This window comes from Falco punctatus, assembly GCF_963210335.1.
Source record: "Falco punctatus genome assembly, chromosome: 20".
Taxonomy (NCBI): Eukaryota; Metazoa; Chordata; class Aves; order Falconiformes; family Falconidae; genus Falco; species Falco punctatus.
The window spans coordinates 5,586,807-5,602,727 of NC_137600.1; the positions used below are offsets into that span (position 1 = coordinate 5,586,807).

General features: G+C 52.2%; 2 protein-coding genes across 3 annotated transcripts in view; one reads left to right on the forward strand and one right to left on the reverse strand.

Moving 5' to 3' along the window:
• Positions 1-1,085: 1,085 nt before the first annotated feature.
• TM2D2 (TM2 domain containing 2) lies at positions 1,086-2,476 on the reverse strand. Its single transcript, XM_080370581.1, has 4 exons — positions 2,215-2,476; positions 2,031-2,118; positions 1,817-1,932; positions 1,086-1,629 (listed from the first exon to the last, which is right to left on the reverse strand). Exons 1-4 carry the CDS (start codon positions 2,412-2,414, stop codon positions 1,416-1,418), a joined length of 618 nt encoding a protein of 205 aa, XP_080226707.1. The 5' UTR covers positions 2,415-2,476; the 3' UTR covers positions 1,086-1,415.
• A 73-nt stretch (positions 2,477-2,549) lies between these two features.
• Positions 2,550-15,921, forward strand: part of LOC308055919 (disintegrin and metalloproteinase domain-containing protein 9-like) — a 34,712-nt gene continuing 21,340 nt past the window's right edge. The window contains exon 1 of one of the 2 annotated variants that reach the window (XM_080370548.1): positions 2,550-2,777. In XM_080370548.1, the coding sequence (XP_080226674.1) occupies positions 2,684-2,777 (94 nt within the window). In that variant the 5' untranslated portion in view covers positions 2,550-2,683. Of the gene's footprint in view, positions 2,778-7,778; positions 7,967-15,921 lie in introns of those variants that run through there. The other variant, XM_080370549.1, reaches the window with a different exon arrangement.

Here is a 15,921-nt window from a genome sequence, read left to right on the forward strand (position 1 = left end):
AACCAAAACTAGAATAGGCAGAATTCCCGGCCAAACTGAACCCCGTTGCAGCTCCCTTGGAGGCAGAAGTAGCACAGGCAGAAATTAGCCAAATGCAAATGGCTGGAGGGTCCTCAGTTTGCAGAACTATGTGAGAATGGAGAAAGGATGTTTGCTATATTTTACGTCAAATGTGACTGGACTTTTGCATATACGGATTTTTGTGTCTGGTTCTGGCTGTGACTTAACTGCAGCTTCCTTTTCCCGTTCTTATTCAGCTCGGTAAGTTTTCAGACTGCATCTGGTGGGGCTTCCTCTTTTGAGTGTGAGGTTGCTTGAAGCTCCCGCTCATTTCGGTACTGCATGTGCCCTGTGCTGTGGGCTGGAGCCAGAGCGGTGACCGGCATGCAGATGGGAGCTACCCCTTGGCAGCTCCAGCCCCTTCCCAGCTCTGTGATGGCTCCCAGCTGTTCCCTGCAGCTCTGGGTGCAAATGAGCCCTCTGTCACTAACGAGGCAAAGCTGGCAGTTAGCAGTTTTGTAAAACACAAACGGTGGCCACTCAACAGTCACGGGTTTTAAGGAACACAACTGTAGCAGCAGGGAAAGGGAATGTAACCTGCTGCCATGGGCAGCATGACGGAACACATTTTGAAAAGCATACTTACTTATGAAGGGCAGGGGACAGGAGGAGAAACAGGCAGTTCTAAAATAACACATGTACTCCTTTAGAGTGGCTGCAGTGTCCTACAGATGATGTTTCTGTCAATATGAGCATGGCAGGGAGAATTACATCGATAGACACAAGTGCTGATTTTGAGAGGCCTGAATGGCAACTTTATTTGCGGCACTGTGGCTTTCCCCGCCTGCAAGAGAGTGGGAAGTAATTTTCTCCAAAGGGTGCAGTTTCTACTAAATCTAACTCAGCTTCCCCTGCAGCCAGTGAACAAGGTTTTAAACAAATAGCGTAGAATTAAGACTTCATCGCTTTGCCACAGTGTCTATAACCTTGTGATGGGTTACTAAACCTTAAAGGTTTGCAAAGTCTAGTAACACAAAACCACACGCTAGCGGCCTGCATGTCTATGTACTCTAATACCGAAAGTATGTGGAATCAGCTCCTTCCATAATTTATTAAGACTTGTTTGACCACCTGTGTTTGCAAGGCCTGATTTCTCAAACTGTCATCGCTTGGGGTGGTGGTGGTAGGAATCCAGATTATTTTAAACAAGCAAAATATATACTAAACAATTTTGTATCCAAGGTTTGCACAGAGGCGCCAACAAGAACAGTTGATTTGCACGTTAAGTTACAGCTTTGTAAATCCATGTTTGTGCAAGGCGTAAGCCCGTTCTGAAGCTGCGGAACAAGCGGAGGAGTCTGTCTCCAGTCCTGCAGAGACGCCGTTAGCCTCTCCCGGGGTCAGCTCTGCTCCCCTCAGTACACGGTGCACCAGTTGCTGCCGTCACTGGGCATCAGCCCACCAGTGATGAGCAGGATCAGATCCACGAACCACCATATCCCCAGTCCTCCGAGCGTCAGCAGCTTCCCCACGGCGGTCCCGGTATGGCCCAGGCAGAAGCGATCCACTCCAAAGCAACCCAGGAAAAACGAGTAGAGCAGAGTGGTTATAAAGTAATGTCCAGTGTACCTGCAAGGGGAGCGGTCAGAGGTCAGCGGCGGTGGGGCAGCGGCCCCCGCCCCCCCGGGGGCCTTCCCGCCGGCTGGGCCCGTGCCTGGCGGCGGGGCTCCCTCCCGCGGGGGCCAGGCGAGGTGCAGGGCCCGGGCGAGGGGCCCTCCCAGTGCGGGGCCCTCCCGCCCCCGGGAACGCGTCCTACTTGACGCAGGGCTTGCTGCCCCGCAGGAAGCTCCGCGGCTCGGCGCACTCGATGCCGTCCAGCGCTCGGCACTGCACCCGCGTGTGGTCCACCTCGCCGTAGGCCTGTCCGCCGAACTGCGGGCAGCGCGGGCGACCTCAGCCGCGGGCAGGGCCCGGGGGCGGCCGGCAGCGAGCCCCGGCCGAGCCCCCCGCCCCGCTCACCCGGCCCTCACCTTCACGCAGCCGTGGCCCAGCTCCTGCTGCGCCGTGGCATTCCCGCCGTGGTCCACCGGCTCCTCGCACTCCACGAACTCCTCGGGGCTGCGGGGAAGGAGGGGAGCGGTGAGGGAGGACGAGGCGGCCACCCCCCACCCCCCCACCCCCCCCGCCCCCTGCCCGGCGCGGCCCTCCCCTTACAGGTAGGTGCAGAGGACGAGCGGCGCCCGCGGGTCGGTGTAGGCCCAGCTGGCGGCGGGCGGCCCCGGCGCCTCAGCTTCGGTGCCGTTGTGGGGGAGGCCGCGGGAGGCGCCCTGCAGCAGCAGCAGGTTGCCGAGCAGCAGCGCGGCCTGCCCGCATAGCAGCACGTAGCCCACCGGCCCGCCGCGCCGCGGCGCCATGGCGGCGGCCGCTGCTAGGAGACGCCGCGCCCGCCCCGGCCGCCGCGCCGCCGCCAGCCAATAGAAGCCCGCCGTCGACGGTGGGGGGGCGGGGAATAGCTGCTTACAGCCAGTCAGGGTGAGGGCGGAAGAAGACGCGGCGGGAGGCTGCGCGGGAGTGCGCGGCAGCCGAGGAGGCGATTGGCTTACCCGGGGGCCCGCCGGCCTATGGGCGGAGGGTGGGGGCGGGGCACAGGGGCGGGCGCGGGCGCTCGCGCTCCGGGGCGGTCATGAGTGTCGGCCCCGGGGCGCCTGCCGCGCAGGCCTCTGGCCGTGACGGGGCTGCGGCAGGAACGGGGCTCCAGACGCGCTGCCCCGCTCGGTGTGAGTTGCTGGGACGCGGGAGGGAGCCGTCTGGCGCGGGAGGGGGCGGTCCGCCGTCGGGCCTCGCCGCCCCCGGCCGCCCCTGGCCGCCCAGGCGCTCCCCCTGCGCCCGGCGGAGGCGCCGCGATGCCCGGCCCGGCGCTCGGAGACACTGCCCTGCAGGCGGGCGCAGCCGCCGTCCCCCGCCCCGGGAGAGCCGCCCCGGGGGTGCCGCCGCCGCCGCCTTCTCTCGGCACGGGGGAAGGCCTCGCCTCGGGCCCCGCTCCCCACGTCAGTGTGTCACGGTGACAGGCAGGGCCCACCCGCCTCTGCTGAGGCAGCGGCGGGAACGGGGCTCCCCGGGCTGTGCTGTGGCTCGCAGCTTCCCCCGAGCCCGGGCTCAGCACCGAGGCAGCGGCCCGGAGCCCGGTGTGGCTCGGGCAGGCACGGAGAGCTGCTCATCCCCGTGCTCTCGCTGGGAGGGGGGCCGCAGGCACACGAAGCCCCCCGGTGCCAGGCAGTGCCGCCTTCCCGCAGGCACTGCGGCCTCGGCCTGGTCGCTGGTGGTTAACGGTGGCTGTGGGCCTGGGGAGCTGCGTGCGGTGCTTCTGGAGCAGGCTTTCCTCCGACCTGCGCAGTAACTGGTTTTTCTGTTGGATGTGATGGCCAGCTGTCTCATTAAGCCCTTCCTTAATGATTAAGAGGCTTCCAAGTGGCTTTAGAAATACCTTAAGGATTGCATAGCATGTGGGCTGGGCAGCCGTGGATTTCATTGGCAGCACTAAGGAAGGCAGGGGAAAGATCGTGTTGAGTGTGTGTTTTACTCAGGTCTTACACCGTTCTGTCAATATAAAGCATCTTTGAAGTGGGTGTAAATGAAACTCACACTGTAGGGCCTGATGTTTTCAGACCTTACCGTGTTAATTACTGGGGGAAAGGTCATGTCCAAAGGGGCTGGGAATGCAATCGGAGGCGAGGCAGCAAGGAAATACCAGCTAGGGCAGTGGCAGGTTGCGGTCCAGAAGGAGCTGTATAGCCAACTGCTGCTTGGAGAAGCCTTAGATCCAGGAGGGGTGAAGCCATGTCTCTATTCCCTTGAACTTACCAAAGTATGATCTGGAAGTTTTTTGAAAATAAGTGGGACTCAACCCCTTGAGCAAACTTCCTGTCAAAGGGAAAACAGGGATTTCAGGAGTTGTCTAGACCATCTTCCTGCCCAGAGGAGGAGCTAGTCCAGCTCAGATGGTCAAGCAGCAGAATGTTTTTTTGCCCTAACTGCCCTACCCCTTGTACAAAGCGATTGGGAGACACCCTTGCCTAGTCCTGGCCCTTTGTTACGCTTGGAGAGCTGTAGAGACTACCTGAGTGCTTTCTGCGTGAGTCTCGGTGATTAATTGAAGAGAATGGTGCACTTAGGTATTTAAAAGTAGAGGGTTAGAGACTGAGATCCTGCTATTGACTACATCTGGACAAGCTGCTGCCTATTTCCACCAATTTTCTTTGCCTCGATTTCTTCTACCTCATTTAATCCCTCCCACAATGTCTTGAGGTCATTGGATTGGAAATGCCAAGCACAGTTTGAGACAGGTACGTGGCATTCATTAACTCCATCTGGAAGCCAGGCAAAACACGTAATTTGACAAGAATGCATTTGGGAAAGAGCCGTTACCAGGATTCAGGGGTGCCCTTCAGCCAGCGATCTCTGGTGCGGTGTTAACGAGTGTGCTTCCTAAGCCATTTGGACTGTTGCTGGTGTTGTCAGTGAAGTCCTGACTGCATCCAAAATCCTTAATCTGTTTTATTTACAGTGCTTATAAGCAAATGCCATGTACATGGTATGTGGAGAGGATGTGGGAGCCAGCAGGATTGAGGTTGGAGGGAGAACATGACACATCTGACTTTGCTATTTAAAACTACTGTTACATGCTTAGCCAGTTGAGTTGGAGTCCTTATACCCTTCAGTCTGGCAAAGGTACATGAGTGTAATGGCCAGCACCAGCATGAGGATTTCTGGGAGACTTCTTGCTGATTGTACAACTTTGTTACAAAGAACTGTGAACGTAACTGACAAATGGCAGGTGTCATTTAGGGAATTCATTCCATGTCCTCTCCCCTGCCCTTGCTATCTGCTTGAGCACAATATGGCTTACTAAACCACAGCCTGGCAATGTCTGTAATCCAGATCACAAAGTGTCTGTAAGCTCCACCGGTACTCGCGTGTGCAAGATTTCCACCCCGATACACTGGATAGTACTGCTGCTCATGTTGTACATTAGCCTTTCTTCCTTTAGAAACCAGCCTAAAAATCTTCTAAAGCCTCCGAAGGGGATTGGCAGAGGCAAATCACAGAGGAAATGCCTCTTTCCTTGGGCTTTCCTTACCGCTGCAGAGGGCAGGCAAAGGTCCTGGTTATTTGCTGGTTGTTACACTTCTGGCCTTGTGCCATCCCCTTCGCTGCATTCCTTAGGGGCTGCTGTCTTGTGGTCCCACTGTCAACAACAGGCAAGAAACTCTGTCCCTGCTCTGTCAGAGGATGTTGGATTGCTTTTGCTTGAAAAACACCAAATTCCCTTGCCCTCCCCAGGCATCGAGTGAGATTCTTTTCAGCACCTACCACGTGAGCTTTCTTACTGCACTGGATACTTTGCCTTTGGTGTAAATAGTTGGGTTTGCATCTTTTTGGCTCAGCAGCCACATCAGTGCGAGTGATTTCAGCTGGACTGGCTGCTGTATTGCATGGCTTACTCTTGTACTGCCAATGTTCTGTGGAAATGAGATGTCTAGCTCGCATATTTGGTTTCCACTTGTGTAAGTTTTTTCTTAGTAACTTCTTTGAGGTATTTCCCGTTTCTGCCTTTTATGCCTATTTAAGAGAGTACTGCTCCTATTTAAGCCTTTGAAAGAATGAAGCATCCTAATTTTAATATCAAGTAATCTCTAAGGCTTTTGTCTACAGTGGATTTTCTCGCATTGCCTTATTCTAGTAATGAAGTCTGTGCTGAAGACAGCTTATGACCTGGATCCCAGTGCTTACTTTTGATGTTTCAGTTGTGACTTAAGAGATTGCAGAGCTCCAGGATTTATTGGTTTTGCTTCACCTGGTTCTTCTCCAAGAGCATCTTCCACCATGTCGTGAGCAATAGCTCCTCTGATGCAGGCATTTCAGATGTGCTTGAACTGGTTGATCAGATGAGCAGTTCTCCAGATTTTTTTTTGTTGCCGAAGTTGGCAGGTTTACATTTGACCCAAAATGTGTGTTCAGAAGCTGTCCTAGCTTTCTGGCCTTGTTTCTGGAGTTTTGAGGTGTGTTGTCTTCAGTTCCTTGTATTGCGAGGTTGTGATAGTGGTGGTGAGTGACATGAGAAGTCAAGGGAGATTGATATGGCTCTTGCTAAATGTGGACCTGGGAATCTCATGCCCCTCAGGCAGGAACTGTGGGATCATTCGTGTTTGTGCATTATTTGTACAGTGCACAGTGGTATCTGTATTTGATCTGTGTTATTACCATAACCCATGGGAAGCCTCCTGTGTCTTGGGGAATGCCCAGCTTACAGGAAGCACAATGTATTACCTGACTCATAAGCTACGTGCAGCTTCCATAAGGGTTGGAGATACATAACCTCTGTGGTGTTTCTAACATCAGGTGGGAATAAAATCCTCTGTCTCACCTTGTGGTATTATACAATTTAACACCCGGCTTCCTGCATAGCTTTGTGGTTTGGTCTGTTAGGATTCATAAAATTGGCTTCGTAGAGTCGGGTTGTTGCCTTATTCCAGCAGGAACAGGAAGTTTTCTGGTTGCTGGAGGCTGCGAGGGGGAAACCTGTGAGTCACAGGTTGTCTTCCTGTAACTCCTGCAAAAATGGATGCAGGCTTTTGGGATGCAAAAGGCCAAATTACTCTTTTCTCTTTAATTGTTCACTGTAGTGACAGCAGCATAAACCTCTTATGAGTTTGTAGAAAATCTTATACTTAAGAAAACAGGGAAGACTTGTGCCAATTGCTCAGCCTGTTATGTATTTATTGATGGCAACTTTTGCATCATGTGCATTCAAAAGCAATTTCTAAAACATCATAGATATTGGTCAGACCCCTGGGAGTGAAAACTTGATGGATGTTTCTGGCTGATAGCACTCAAAGGACGCTCATGTCTAGTTGTCTGTTCTTTGTGCTGATGGGATGTGTGTGGCCTTTGGTGTAGATCTGGCTCTGAATCAACGGCGAGGTATTTTGCTGAGTCTGTTTTGTTCAAGAGCAGCGACCTGCTAGGGAAAAGAACTTGGATGCTCAAAAAAACCTGTGAAGTGCCACACTCAGAAAACCAAGAAAGGTTATCGGTATGTGAGAAGTCATCAGTAAAACTGGGTTTTACTTGTATAGGCTCTTGTGCTGCTTATCACTGTAGTACAAGGGTGCTTCTCCATCACAGCCAGTAACGTGACTGATGTGTCACATGTTGTTTATTCCTGCTCCTCTGGAAGAAGGATGCCGCGCTACATGGAGTGCCTGGGGAGGGTGTTGCACGGGTTGTTTTGCAGAGGCAGGTCAGAGGCCACACGTGAGGCCTGTGAGGGCATGTGGTGCTGGCGGGGGCTCCTGCGCTGGCCTGTGGCTCTGCTGCCGTGTGTCCGGCGTGCGTGGCGATGCCGTGTGCTCCGTGCGTGGCGGCCCCGCTGCCGTGTGCTCCGTGTGCCGTGTGCTCCGTGCGTGGCGGCGCTGGGGAAGGGGCGGCCAGCAGGGCCGCGGTGCCTGCGCTTTGTGCTGGCCCCAGCTCCCCTCAGCCCGCTGGCCCTCGGCAACTGCTCGCCCTCAGACCCTGCTGTTTTTTTCTCTACAGAAGCGCCGGGAAGGTGAACGCTGGCTTCGTCCGGGGGGGGGCGGCCGGCGGGGTGCCTCCCTGGGCACAGCGGGGCTCAGCCCCCGGCCCGGGTGGGCGGCAGGAGGACCTGAGCCTCGTCGCCACCCGGGCCGGGGCCGCCCCTTGTCCGCGGTGCTGCGGGCGGAGCGGCCCCGCCCCGGGGCGGCGGAGGGCGGCGCGGCGCAGGCCCCGGCCCGGCTCCATAAGGCCGCGGGCCGCCGGCCGGACCCAGCGCCCCAGCCGGGAGGGGCGATGCGGACGGGGAGCGCCATGGCCTGGGCCCGGGCCCGGGCGGCGCGCAGCTGCCTCTGCCTCCTGCTGCTGGCCGCGCCCGGGCAGCCGGGCCGCGCGGGTGAGTGCGCCGGGGCCGGGGCCTGCCGCCGGCCCTCCCCGCTCCCGGCCCGCCGCCGGCCCCCCCTTCCCTCCCCGGGCGGCGCGGCCGGGCCTCTTCCCCGCTCCCTCCGCGGGGTCGGGCCCCCTCCTCGCTGCTCCCTGCGCTGCCGGGGCCCGGCCCGGCTTTGGGGGCGTCCGGCCGCCCCTCCCCTTCCTCGGGGCTGCCGGGGCCCGGCCTGGCCCCGGGGGCTGGCGGGCGGGGTGGGGATCCCCATCTGCCGGGCGGGGGGGCTGCCGCCCGGTGCCCCGGGGGATGTCGCCCTGGGCGGGCAGCGCCGGAGGCCCCGATGGTGGCGCAGGGGTCACAGGTGTCTGAAGGCCCGGCCGGCAGCAGGGCGCCGGGTGGCCACGCAGCCTGGGCCCGGTCCGGGTCCGTCGCTGCCGGGACGCTCCGGGCAGATGCTGGGCCTGGCCGGCGACGCTGCCGAGGGGACAGCAGGGGGACAGCCGGGCCTTCGTCTCGACCCTGACACCGGCCGGTGAGCTGGTGGTGGCCCCATACACCTGGTTGGGTTCGCCCGCGGCCGGGCAGCACGCCGCTGTGCTCTCCCGCTCCGTGCCAGGCTGGGCATTCTGCTCTCCACAAGCTCTTCCACACTCCCACAGCGCAGGTGGCGATCCAGCCGCAAGAAAGCCTGGAGAGCAGGGGGTGGGGTGGGCAGCCTGGGCACAGGTCTCCCAGAAATGTTGGTGTGAGCAGGTCCTGGGTAGATCAGTGTCCTTTACCCTGCCCAGTGGATGCTGGGCTTCACTGTGGAGGTGACAGAACACCCGTATCAGTTCCACTGTGTTTCAGGGGACACGTGCAGGGACCTGTGTCCTCCCCCTCTCTGTCTGGGTGGCCTTCACCAGCATGGAGCCAGGGCATCACCTGCTCCGGCAGAGCCAGGCATGAGGCAGGACCCCCGGCAGGCTGCTCTCCCCCGAGGAGGACGGTGGCTAGAACCCAGGCACAGCACAGTGCCATCGCTGATGGCAATGAACGGACACCATGCTCTCTGTATGGGCTTTTAATGAGTCGACGCTGTGCTGTCGTCATGGATTGTTTATGGATTGAAACTGTTCTGTTTACAGGCTTTTATGATGCTGATTCTGATGTTATGATGCATGATAGTCAGAAATGCCTCCTCTGTCACCATTTTCCTCCTCCTGAAGGGATATATTCGCTGTGTTAAACTTCTGTGTTTGTCATTAATGCATAGTTTTATAGTCAGGGCTTCCTAATTGAGGAGTCTTCTCTAAGACTAATAGTGATGCTGCATGCTGAGAAACAGTGCTCTTGTGGTGGGTAACTCTCCGAGGGTTTCTGTGCTGCAAATCTCTTGCCTCTCACTTGGCGTGGTGTTACTGGCGGTTGTGAGCTGTGTGCTAGACGAAAGCCAAGCTTTTGAAAGGTGGCTGTTGGCTTGTGGTTGAGGTAGCACAGTGTGTTGGCGACTGCCTTGCCAGTGCGCCAAGGAGTGAAGTGTTAAAGGATGCCTTTCCAGGGTTTTGGATGCTGGTGCTTCCAGTGGACTGGTTGGTGTTTTGAGGAGTAGTATTGTAGTTCCCACCTGTGGGTGGGAGGAAACATGGGTCACCGTAGTTCCTGATGGTGGATGGCAGTGTTTCTCTCTGCTTTCCGAAGTCTCTGTCCCAGCCAGTAGTGCTAAATCTGCAAGGAAAGATAACGTGCCTCCTTTGTCTCATGTCTGAGCACGAAGGAGAGGGGAGAAACGAGTCGCCTGTTTCATTTTATCCAGGAACTTCCAGCTTTTGGGTTGGAATGTAAGTGCTTTGGACGCTCCCCAGTAAATAGGGATATGAGGCAGAAATGGGGTGTTACCGGAAACTACTAATTGAAAATTCCTGAATGAGCATAATCATATAGTGATGTGTAGCCTTAAGGGATTTGTGTAGATTTTCCCCTCCTATTTGTGTCCGTAGGCGGCTTTAGCTTTTGGCTATGTAAATTCATAGAGAAACCGTCTGGCATTGCTGTCGGCAGGGACTGGTTTTTTTGCTACTTGGTCTCTTCCTCGCTGCTTGGTGTCATACACACACCAGGATGTTCTGGCCATACTTTACCAGTCTTTAAAGGGATTCTTAAAGTGTCTAAATGCTTTGGTTTGAACTTCTGGGGAGATGCCGTGTTTGGTTAAGATAATTCCTTTGTTCAGATCATGAAAAACACAGCACTGCCTCACCCATATTTCATCAAATCTGGGACAATCATTCAGCAGAGTAAAGAGGGTTTTTGTGGTTATTTCCTCCATGTGAAGAATAAAAAGAGGAAAGAAATTTCAGTGTAACTAATGTTGACTTCTGTAGTGCTTTGTTTTCAGAAAAAGGAAGTTTGAAACATGACTGTAGTTTTTGCATGTCTCAATCATTCTCATTTCTCAAGCTAAAATTAAAAAAAAAAAAAGTTTATTTGCTCAACTGTACCGAGTTCTGTGATTGAATTTGTATTACGTGGTTTCCTTTGGTGGCCAAATTTAAAGATAGTGACATCTCCAAAGAGAAACGTTCCCACGAACCTCCACTGTGTGAGTCGAGCTGACACTACGCAGCTGATGAGATGTGGAGGAAGTGAGTGGGCTCTGTGTGCGAGGAGCTTCTCTCCATGGGCAAGACTGTCACGGATGGAAGGGCAAAGACTCCAGGGACATTGACCCAGGAGGAAGGCTGTCCTGGTGAGGTTAATCATCTTGCACCGGAGTATAGTGTGGCTTTGCTCCCTTTTTCCTTGTAAGAAGGTTCCAAGGTGGAGAGGGTGTTTTGACAGTACTAGAGAACAAGAGTGACAGTCCTTTTTGTGGAAAAAGAGTAGCTGTTCTCCTGCAGACAAATTAGCGTGGCTTTAGAAAGGGCAGAAGGAATGGTAAGAGTCTAGACAGGAAACACTTACAGCATAGGTCAGGATTTCGGCAAGAGGGAGGTAAGAATTTTTTAGGAAATACTGCTGTAGAAGAGCTCAGTATCCTCATTAACATCCAGCGCACCCAGTAAAATACTAAGAGATGTTATTATTAGCTGTTCTTGCCAGCTTTAATGTGAAACAAATATTCCAGGTGAGCAATGAATCAAGTAGATGAATTTGCTTCTCTTGCCGTGATAACTGGTCATCTTTTCCTTTTAAAAAGGCACCATGACACAAGGAGACCCACTTGGTCTGAAGATTTAGAGCAAGGGAGGGAGGAGACAGAAAGAAAAGTCACAAGGAGGAGTGCTCTGTAGAGGAACAGCTGGCTAAATGTGCCTGGGTGCTTTGGAGATGCAGCATCACCAAGGCACACTCTTTAGCCTTTGAGGTATGGGAGGAACTGAAACTGCTGGCTTCACAGGAAATGTTCCTAACTGTAGCAGAAGATTTGTTAGCTTGATGTTTTGTATAAATCTCTAAATATTTTTAAGTGGACTTGGGTAATATTTACGTAGTGAAAGTGAAGGAGGTTTTTGCTTTCAGTAATCCAAAGCATAAATCGTGCTACAGCTGTCATCTTCGAGGAAAGGTCAGCTGCACCTAAAAATGCTTTCCGTGGTGTTTAATCAATTGATGAAATACACTGACGATGTAATCAGTGGTTACATGTTATTCTGGAAGGACATCTGTAAGGCAGTTCACAGAAGTTTCTCCCCAAAGAGATACTGCTTGGTGAAGTCCTCTGTGATTTTGAGTATGGGACACGGAGAATGCATGTTGAGTTTGCAGTCGATACCCTTCCAGTTAGATAGGATTCAGGCCCCTTAATGAGAGAGTTACCAACCCCAGTAATGTGGACCCACAAGAGAAATCTCTGGCAGAAAGATGCGACTTTGAAAGGATGAACGCAAAGTGTTCTGCTGAGGTGGAAATAATTGCACAGGTATGAGAGGATGAAAAATGGGGTGCAGGAGCATGTTGATGGGAAAGGAAATGAGTGTTGGAGTAGGTTGTGACAAGTGTATCAGCCATGCCGTCTGTTATGGAAGAGAGATTAACCTGTGGAGATACTAAACACATAAAGCTTGTGAACCTTGATACTGGCAAGGCCTCACTGGACTGTTGTGTCCTGGTTTGGGTCCTTTTTCAGGACAGGTACGGTCTAACTGGAGAGTAGAGCCAGTAGAGCCTAATACGAATCATCAGAGATCTAAGAAACAGGTTCTACGAGGAAACACTGAATGTTAGCTCTTAGTTAGTTGAAGGAAAGTGGAGGTGTGACAGCATACTTCTAAAAATCTGCAGCCAGACAGAAGGGGTGTAAACGGTGAGCCTCCTTTGGGTATTAGAGATACAAGTTAAAACACCACGAGGGAAATCCATTGGACATCAGGGGTGCTTGTTGGAGATGCTTTGTGTGGGACTGAGCCTACCCCGGGACCTGAGGGTGTTTTGGAGATGGTTGCATAAAGCTCTTGGCACCTCTTCTAGTGAGCAGTCTGCTGCTGAAGTCTCGAATGACCAGTGCAGCTGACCTCATCTGTTAATTGTAAACAATTATAACAATAGTTAATTTAATGAGTTTGTGTATTTAATGCTTTAACAGTGTGCATCTTTTGACTCTACATGTGCACAGCTAATAGACTGACACTCGTTGCTGCCAGCTGATGCTCTAGGTTTAACACTGTTTTGGTCAAGCCTTTACATTTAGAGTAAAATGGCTAAAAGTTGCCAGGGTGGATGTAGACACAGGATAAATCCAGAGAGGGCATTAGCAGTGCCTTACTCCTGTGTGGTCCTGAGGCTTTCCCTGGCTCCATTTCCACTCTCACTTAGGGGCTGAGTAAGTTGAAGTAGGCAAATACAAGTAAATGGTCATACTGGGTGTCTTCTCTCTGAGTTTCACTGATGGGCAGCTGTGAACAAATAGAGGCAGTATCAGAGGAATGCTGGTGTCTTGTTCACTGTACAGAAGGATGGTCTTCAGTATCGCTTGTGATGCTGAAAGCAGTGAGGGTTCCGAAAGGGGTGGTCAGAGCAGATGAGCCCCAGAGCCATTGCTGGCACCCCCAGCAATGCTGGGCCCCGCAAAGCCGTGGCTGGGGGGTCTGCGCCTTGTCCCTGCCGGCCAGCCCTGCACCTTGCTGTGCCTATGGCACCTTCCCGTTAGCCTGTCTGCAGCCTGAGCTGCTGTGCTGGTCGTGTGCCGATGAGCTTGTTTATATGAAATTAGTTTCTTTTGGGGTGTAATAAGCTACAGTCTAAACTGTCTTCGTTTGTTTGGTTTTCTTGGGTTTGGGTGGTTTTTTTGGCTTCTGTTGAAGAGCGTATCTTTGACCTCACTTTAGTAGGCTTGGGAAAGAGTTACGGTAAAGGGCGGGTGGTAACTGAGCTGAACTGTTCGGTGTAGGTGGATGTAGCTGTGTGCTGTATTTCTGTAACTGAGGCAGCGATCTGCAGGCATGCCAAGGTCTATGAAGACAGGAGATGCAGCTTGACTTCTGTTAATATACATCTTAACTGTCAGGGAGTGAATACCCCAAGAGCTTACCTCAGTGTCTGGAGAGCCGTAATGGCTATGACATGTTTTGCTGGTTTTCAAGCTCCTGCATGCCACAGAACGTGCACAAAATTCCTGCCGTGGATTTGGGGTGGGGATGAGAAAATGATTCACATCTTCCTAGTTGCTTTCAATGCTTGGTAATTAAAGGCAGTCTTTAATGAGACAAGATAAATATAGTGGAAGCAATTGTGCTTTTGTCCTTGGAAATGCAATCTCAACTAGTGTTACACCCAAGAATGAATGATAACTAGCATATTCTCAGCGGTGACGTGTAGGACAATTCAGACAGCAGCCTTGGCCAGTGGCAGGAAGCACCTGAGTACAAGAAGTCCTGTAAATTACCAAAAAATTTACTGCAAACTACTGTGCTTGAGAACCGTACTTACTATATTGCATTGAAGTTTGTCAAAAAGGGGCAGAGAAGAAGCTACAAAAAATAGCCTGTCTTAGAAAAACAGAATGTAAGTATCTTCAAACACCTTATGTGGAAACCAGCTGAATGTCTGGGCTGGGTTTTTTGCTGTCACTTTTGTCTTTTCTTAATTGCTATGAATTAAACCACCTTTACTTTATACTGAAACGTGGGGGTGAATTTTCATGGGTAGTAACAGTCTTGACTGGAGGGTAGCATCTTAATACTGATGTGGTTGCAGGAATGCATCTGATAATGCCTTCGCAGCATACCGGAACCTAGCGTTTATCGACACTGCTGCGATAGCTGCAAACTGCCTTGTCCTAGAAATTTGCCTTATGCTAATTAGGTTGGACTGAGTATGTTTTTCTTCCCTGGGTGAGATAAGGTCTGAATGTGTCAGTCGGTAGGAGGAGCATTGAGTGCTAGGTGGGACTTGAAGTGGCCAATGTATTGTTGGATTAAGGACGTATCTCTCAAAATTTGTGCTTCTTAGTGAGAAAACTTTTAGCCTTACATTTTAGCTTGTTTTAATAGGAAGCACTCCGTTAATTAAGACAAATGTGCCCTTCTCCACTGATGAACTGTGCCCACAATAAAGGGAGGAAGAATAAGTACTAGTAGCTAGCTTTTTTAGGAGGAAGATTTAGGAGCAGGGTTGTCTCTTGCATGTGCTAATTTCTGCTTTGTTGCACTTGTCCGTTTCATTGGATTTTTGATTAACTAGCCTAGTACCCTCTTTGAGAGTCGCTAGTGATGTGTGAAATGTTGCATGGGGCAGCTGGCATGGAAATGGACTTTTTATAAAGCAAGGGTCAGTGCCATGGAGATACCTGCTGGAACGGATGCTTTTGTCCAGTGAAGGGATGTGCTGCGCTTTCAGCTGCTGCAGAGTGGTTTTGTCCCAGGGAGAATCCCATGAAACAAACTCTTCTCTTTGGTACATCAGCAGGCTTGTTGTCAATTTGATCGGTACTGAAACACGGGAAGAGAAAGGATGCTTTTGCCAGAAGAGAAAAGAGAACTGAAAGTTAAAGGGAAAGCTGTTTGCATTAGGCTTTAACTTTTAATGTGAAAGCTGCTTTTCTCTCTTTTAGTTCTACTAGAAAGCAAGGTAGTGCCTTCCTAGCCTTACATTTTAGCTTGTTTTAATAGGAAGCACTCCGTTAATTAAGACAGATGTGCCCTTCTCCACTGATGAACTGTGCCCACAATAAAGGGAGGAAAAATAAGGCGTGGTACCTGCAATCGCTTCCCGAATTGGGGGTAGTGAAGGGAGGGAAAGAGCGCAGAAGGCTGGAGAACTGTCAGAGTATTCAGAGTTGAGAATTGTACTCTTAGTGCCGTTCCTCTAAGAGGAGGCCTCTCGGAGTTGCACTCTTCCCAGAAATCCCTCCCAGTTTTGCTAGCTTCGTAGGATGATTCACTCCTTTGTCTTGTGTGTACAAGCTGCTTTTGGGGAGGCATGCTCCTTTCTGAGCACTGCAAAGACTACTGAGCCCTGCTGTTTCTGTAGCGTGTGTCCTAAGAGAGTCTCCAGAGTCCTGTCCGAATGTCAGCATCACATCCCCTGCAATAAAGGTACTTCTGGACGGCAGGGGGGAGGTACCAGGTACACAGCAGCGACGTGCAGGAGCTCGGGGTTGGATATGAGCAAAATCTGCTGTTTTGGAAATTGGAAATGACAAATGTAGAGAAGTGATTTGCCGGAGTATGTACTTTTGGTGGTTCATCCCAGGGAAGGAAGCAGCCCTTCCCTCCCCTGTTTTCAGGCCAAGGAGGTATTGACACTATTGTCTATAGCCTGTGAACATAAGGGCTTCTTTTCAGGAAGTCTGTCTCTGCTTTTTTAATACATTTTTTTCCAACAATCACTGTAATTAATGTAATTTCTGCTTTAGTATGTGTACTGTTATTTCCTGAGAAACAACATAGCTCTGCCTATGCTTGTGTGACAGAAACGCTGTGTCATGACTAGGTGCACTGCAGTGCGACTCCATGCTCCAAATGGATGCACATCCGCGCTGTAATGGG

What these genes read in the sequence shown, in the direction of transcription:
- TM2D2 (XM_080370581.1), bottom strand. Translation starts at nt 2,414, where the DNA reads ATGGCGCCGCGGCGCGGCGGGCCGGTGGGCTACGTGCTGCTATGCGGG. An exon ending in CTCGTCCTCTGCACCTACCT is followed by an intron (nt 2,119 to 2,214) that starts GTAAGGGGAGGG and finishes CCTTCCCCGCAG; the next exon opens with CCCCGAGGAGTTCGTGGAGT. An exon ending in GGCAGCAAGCCCTGCGTCAA is followed by an intron (nt 1,630 to 1,816) that starts GTAGGACGCGTT and finishes CTCCCCTTGCAG; the next exon opens with GTACACTGGACATTACTTTA.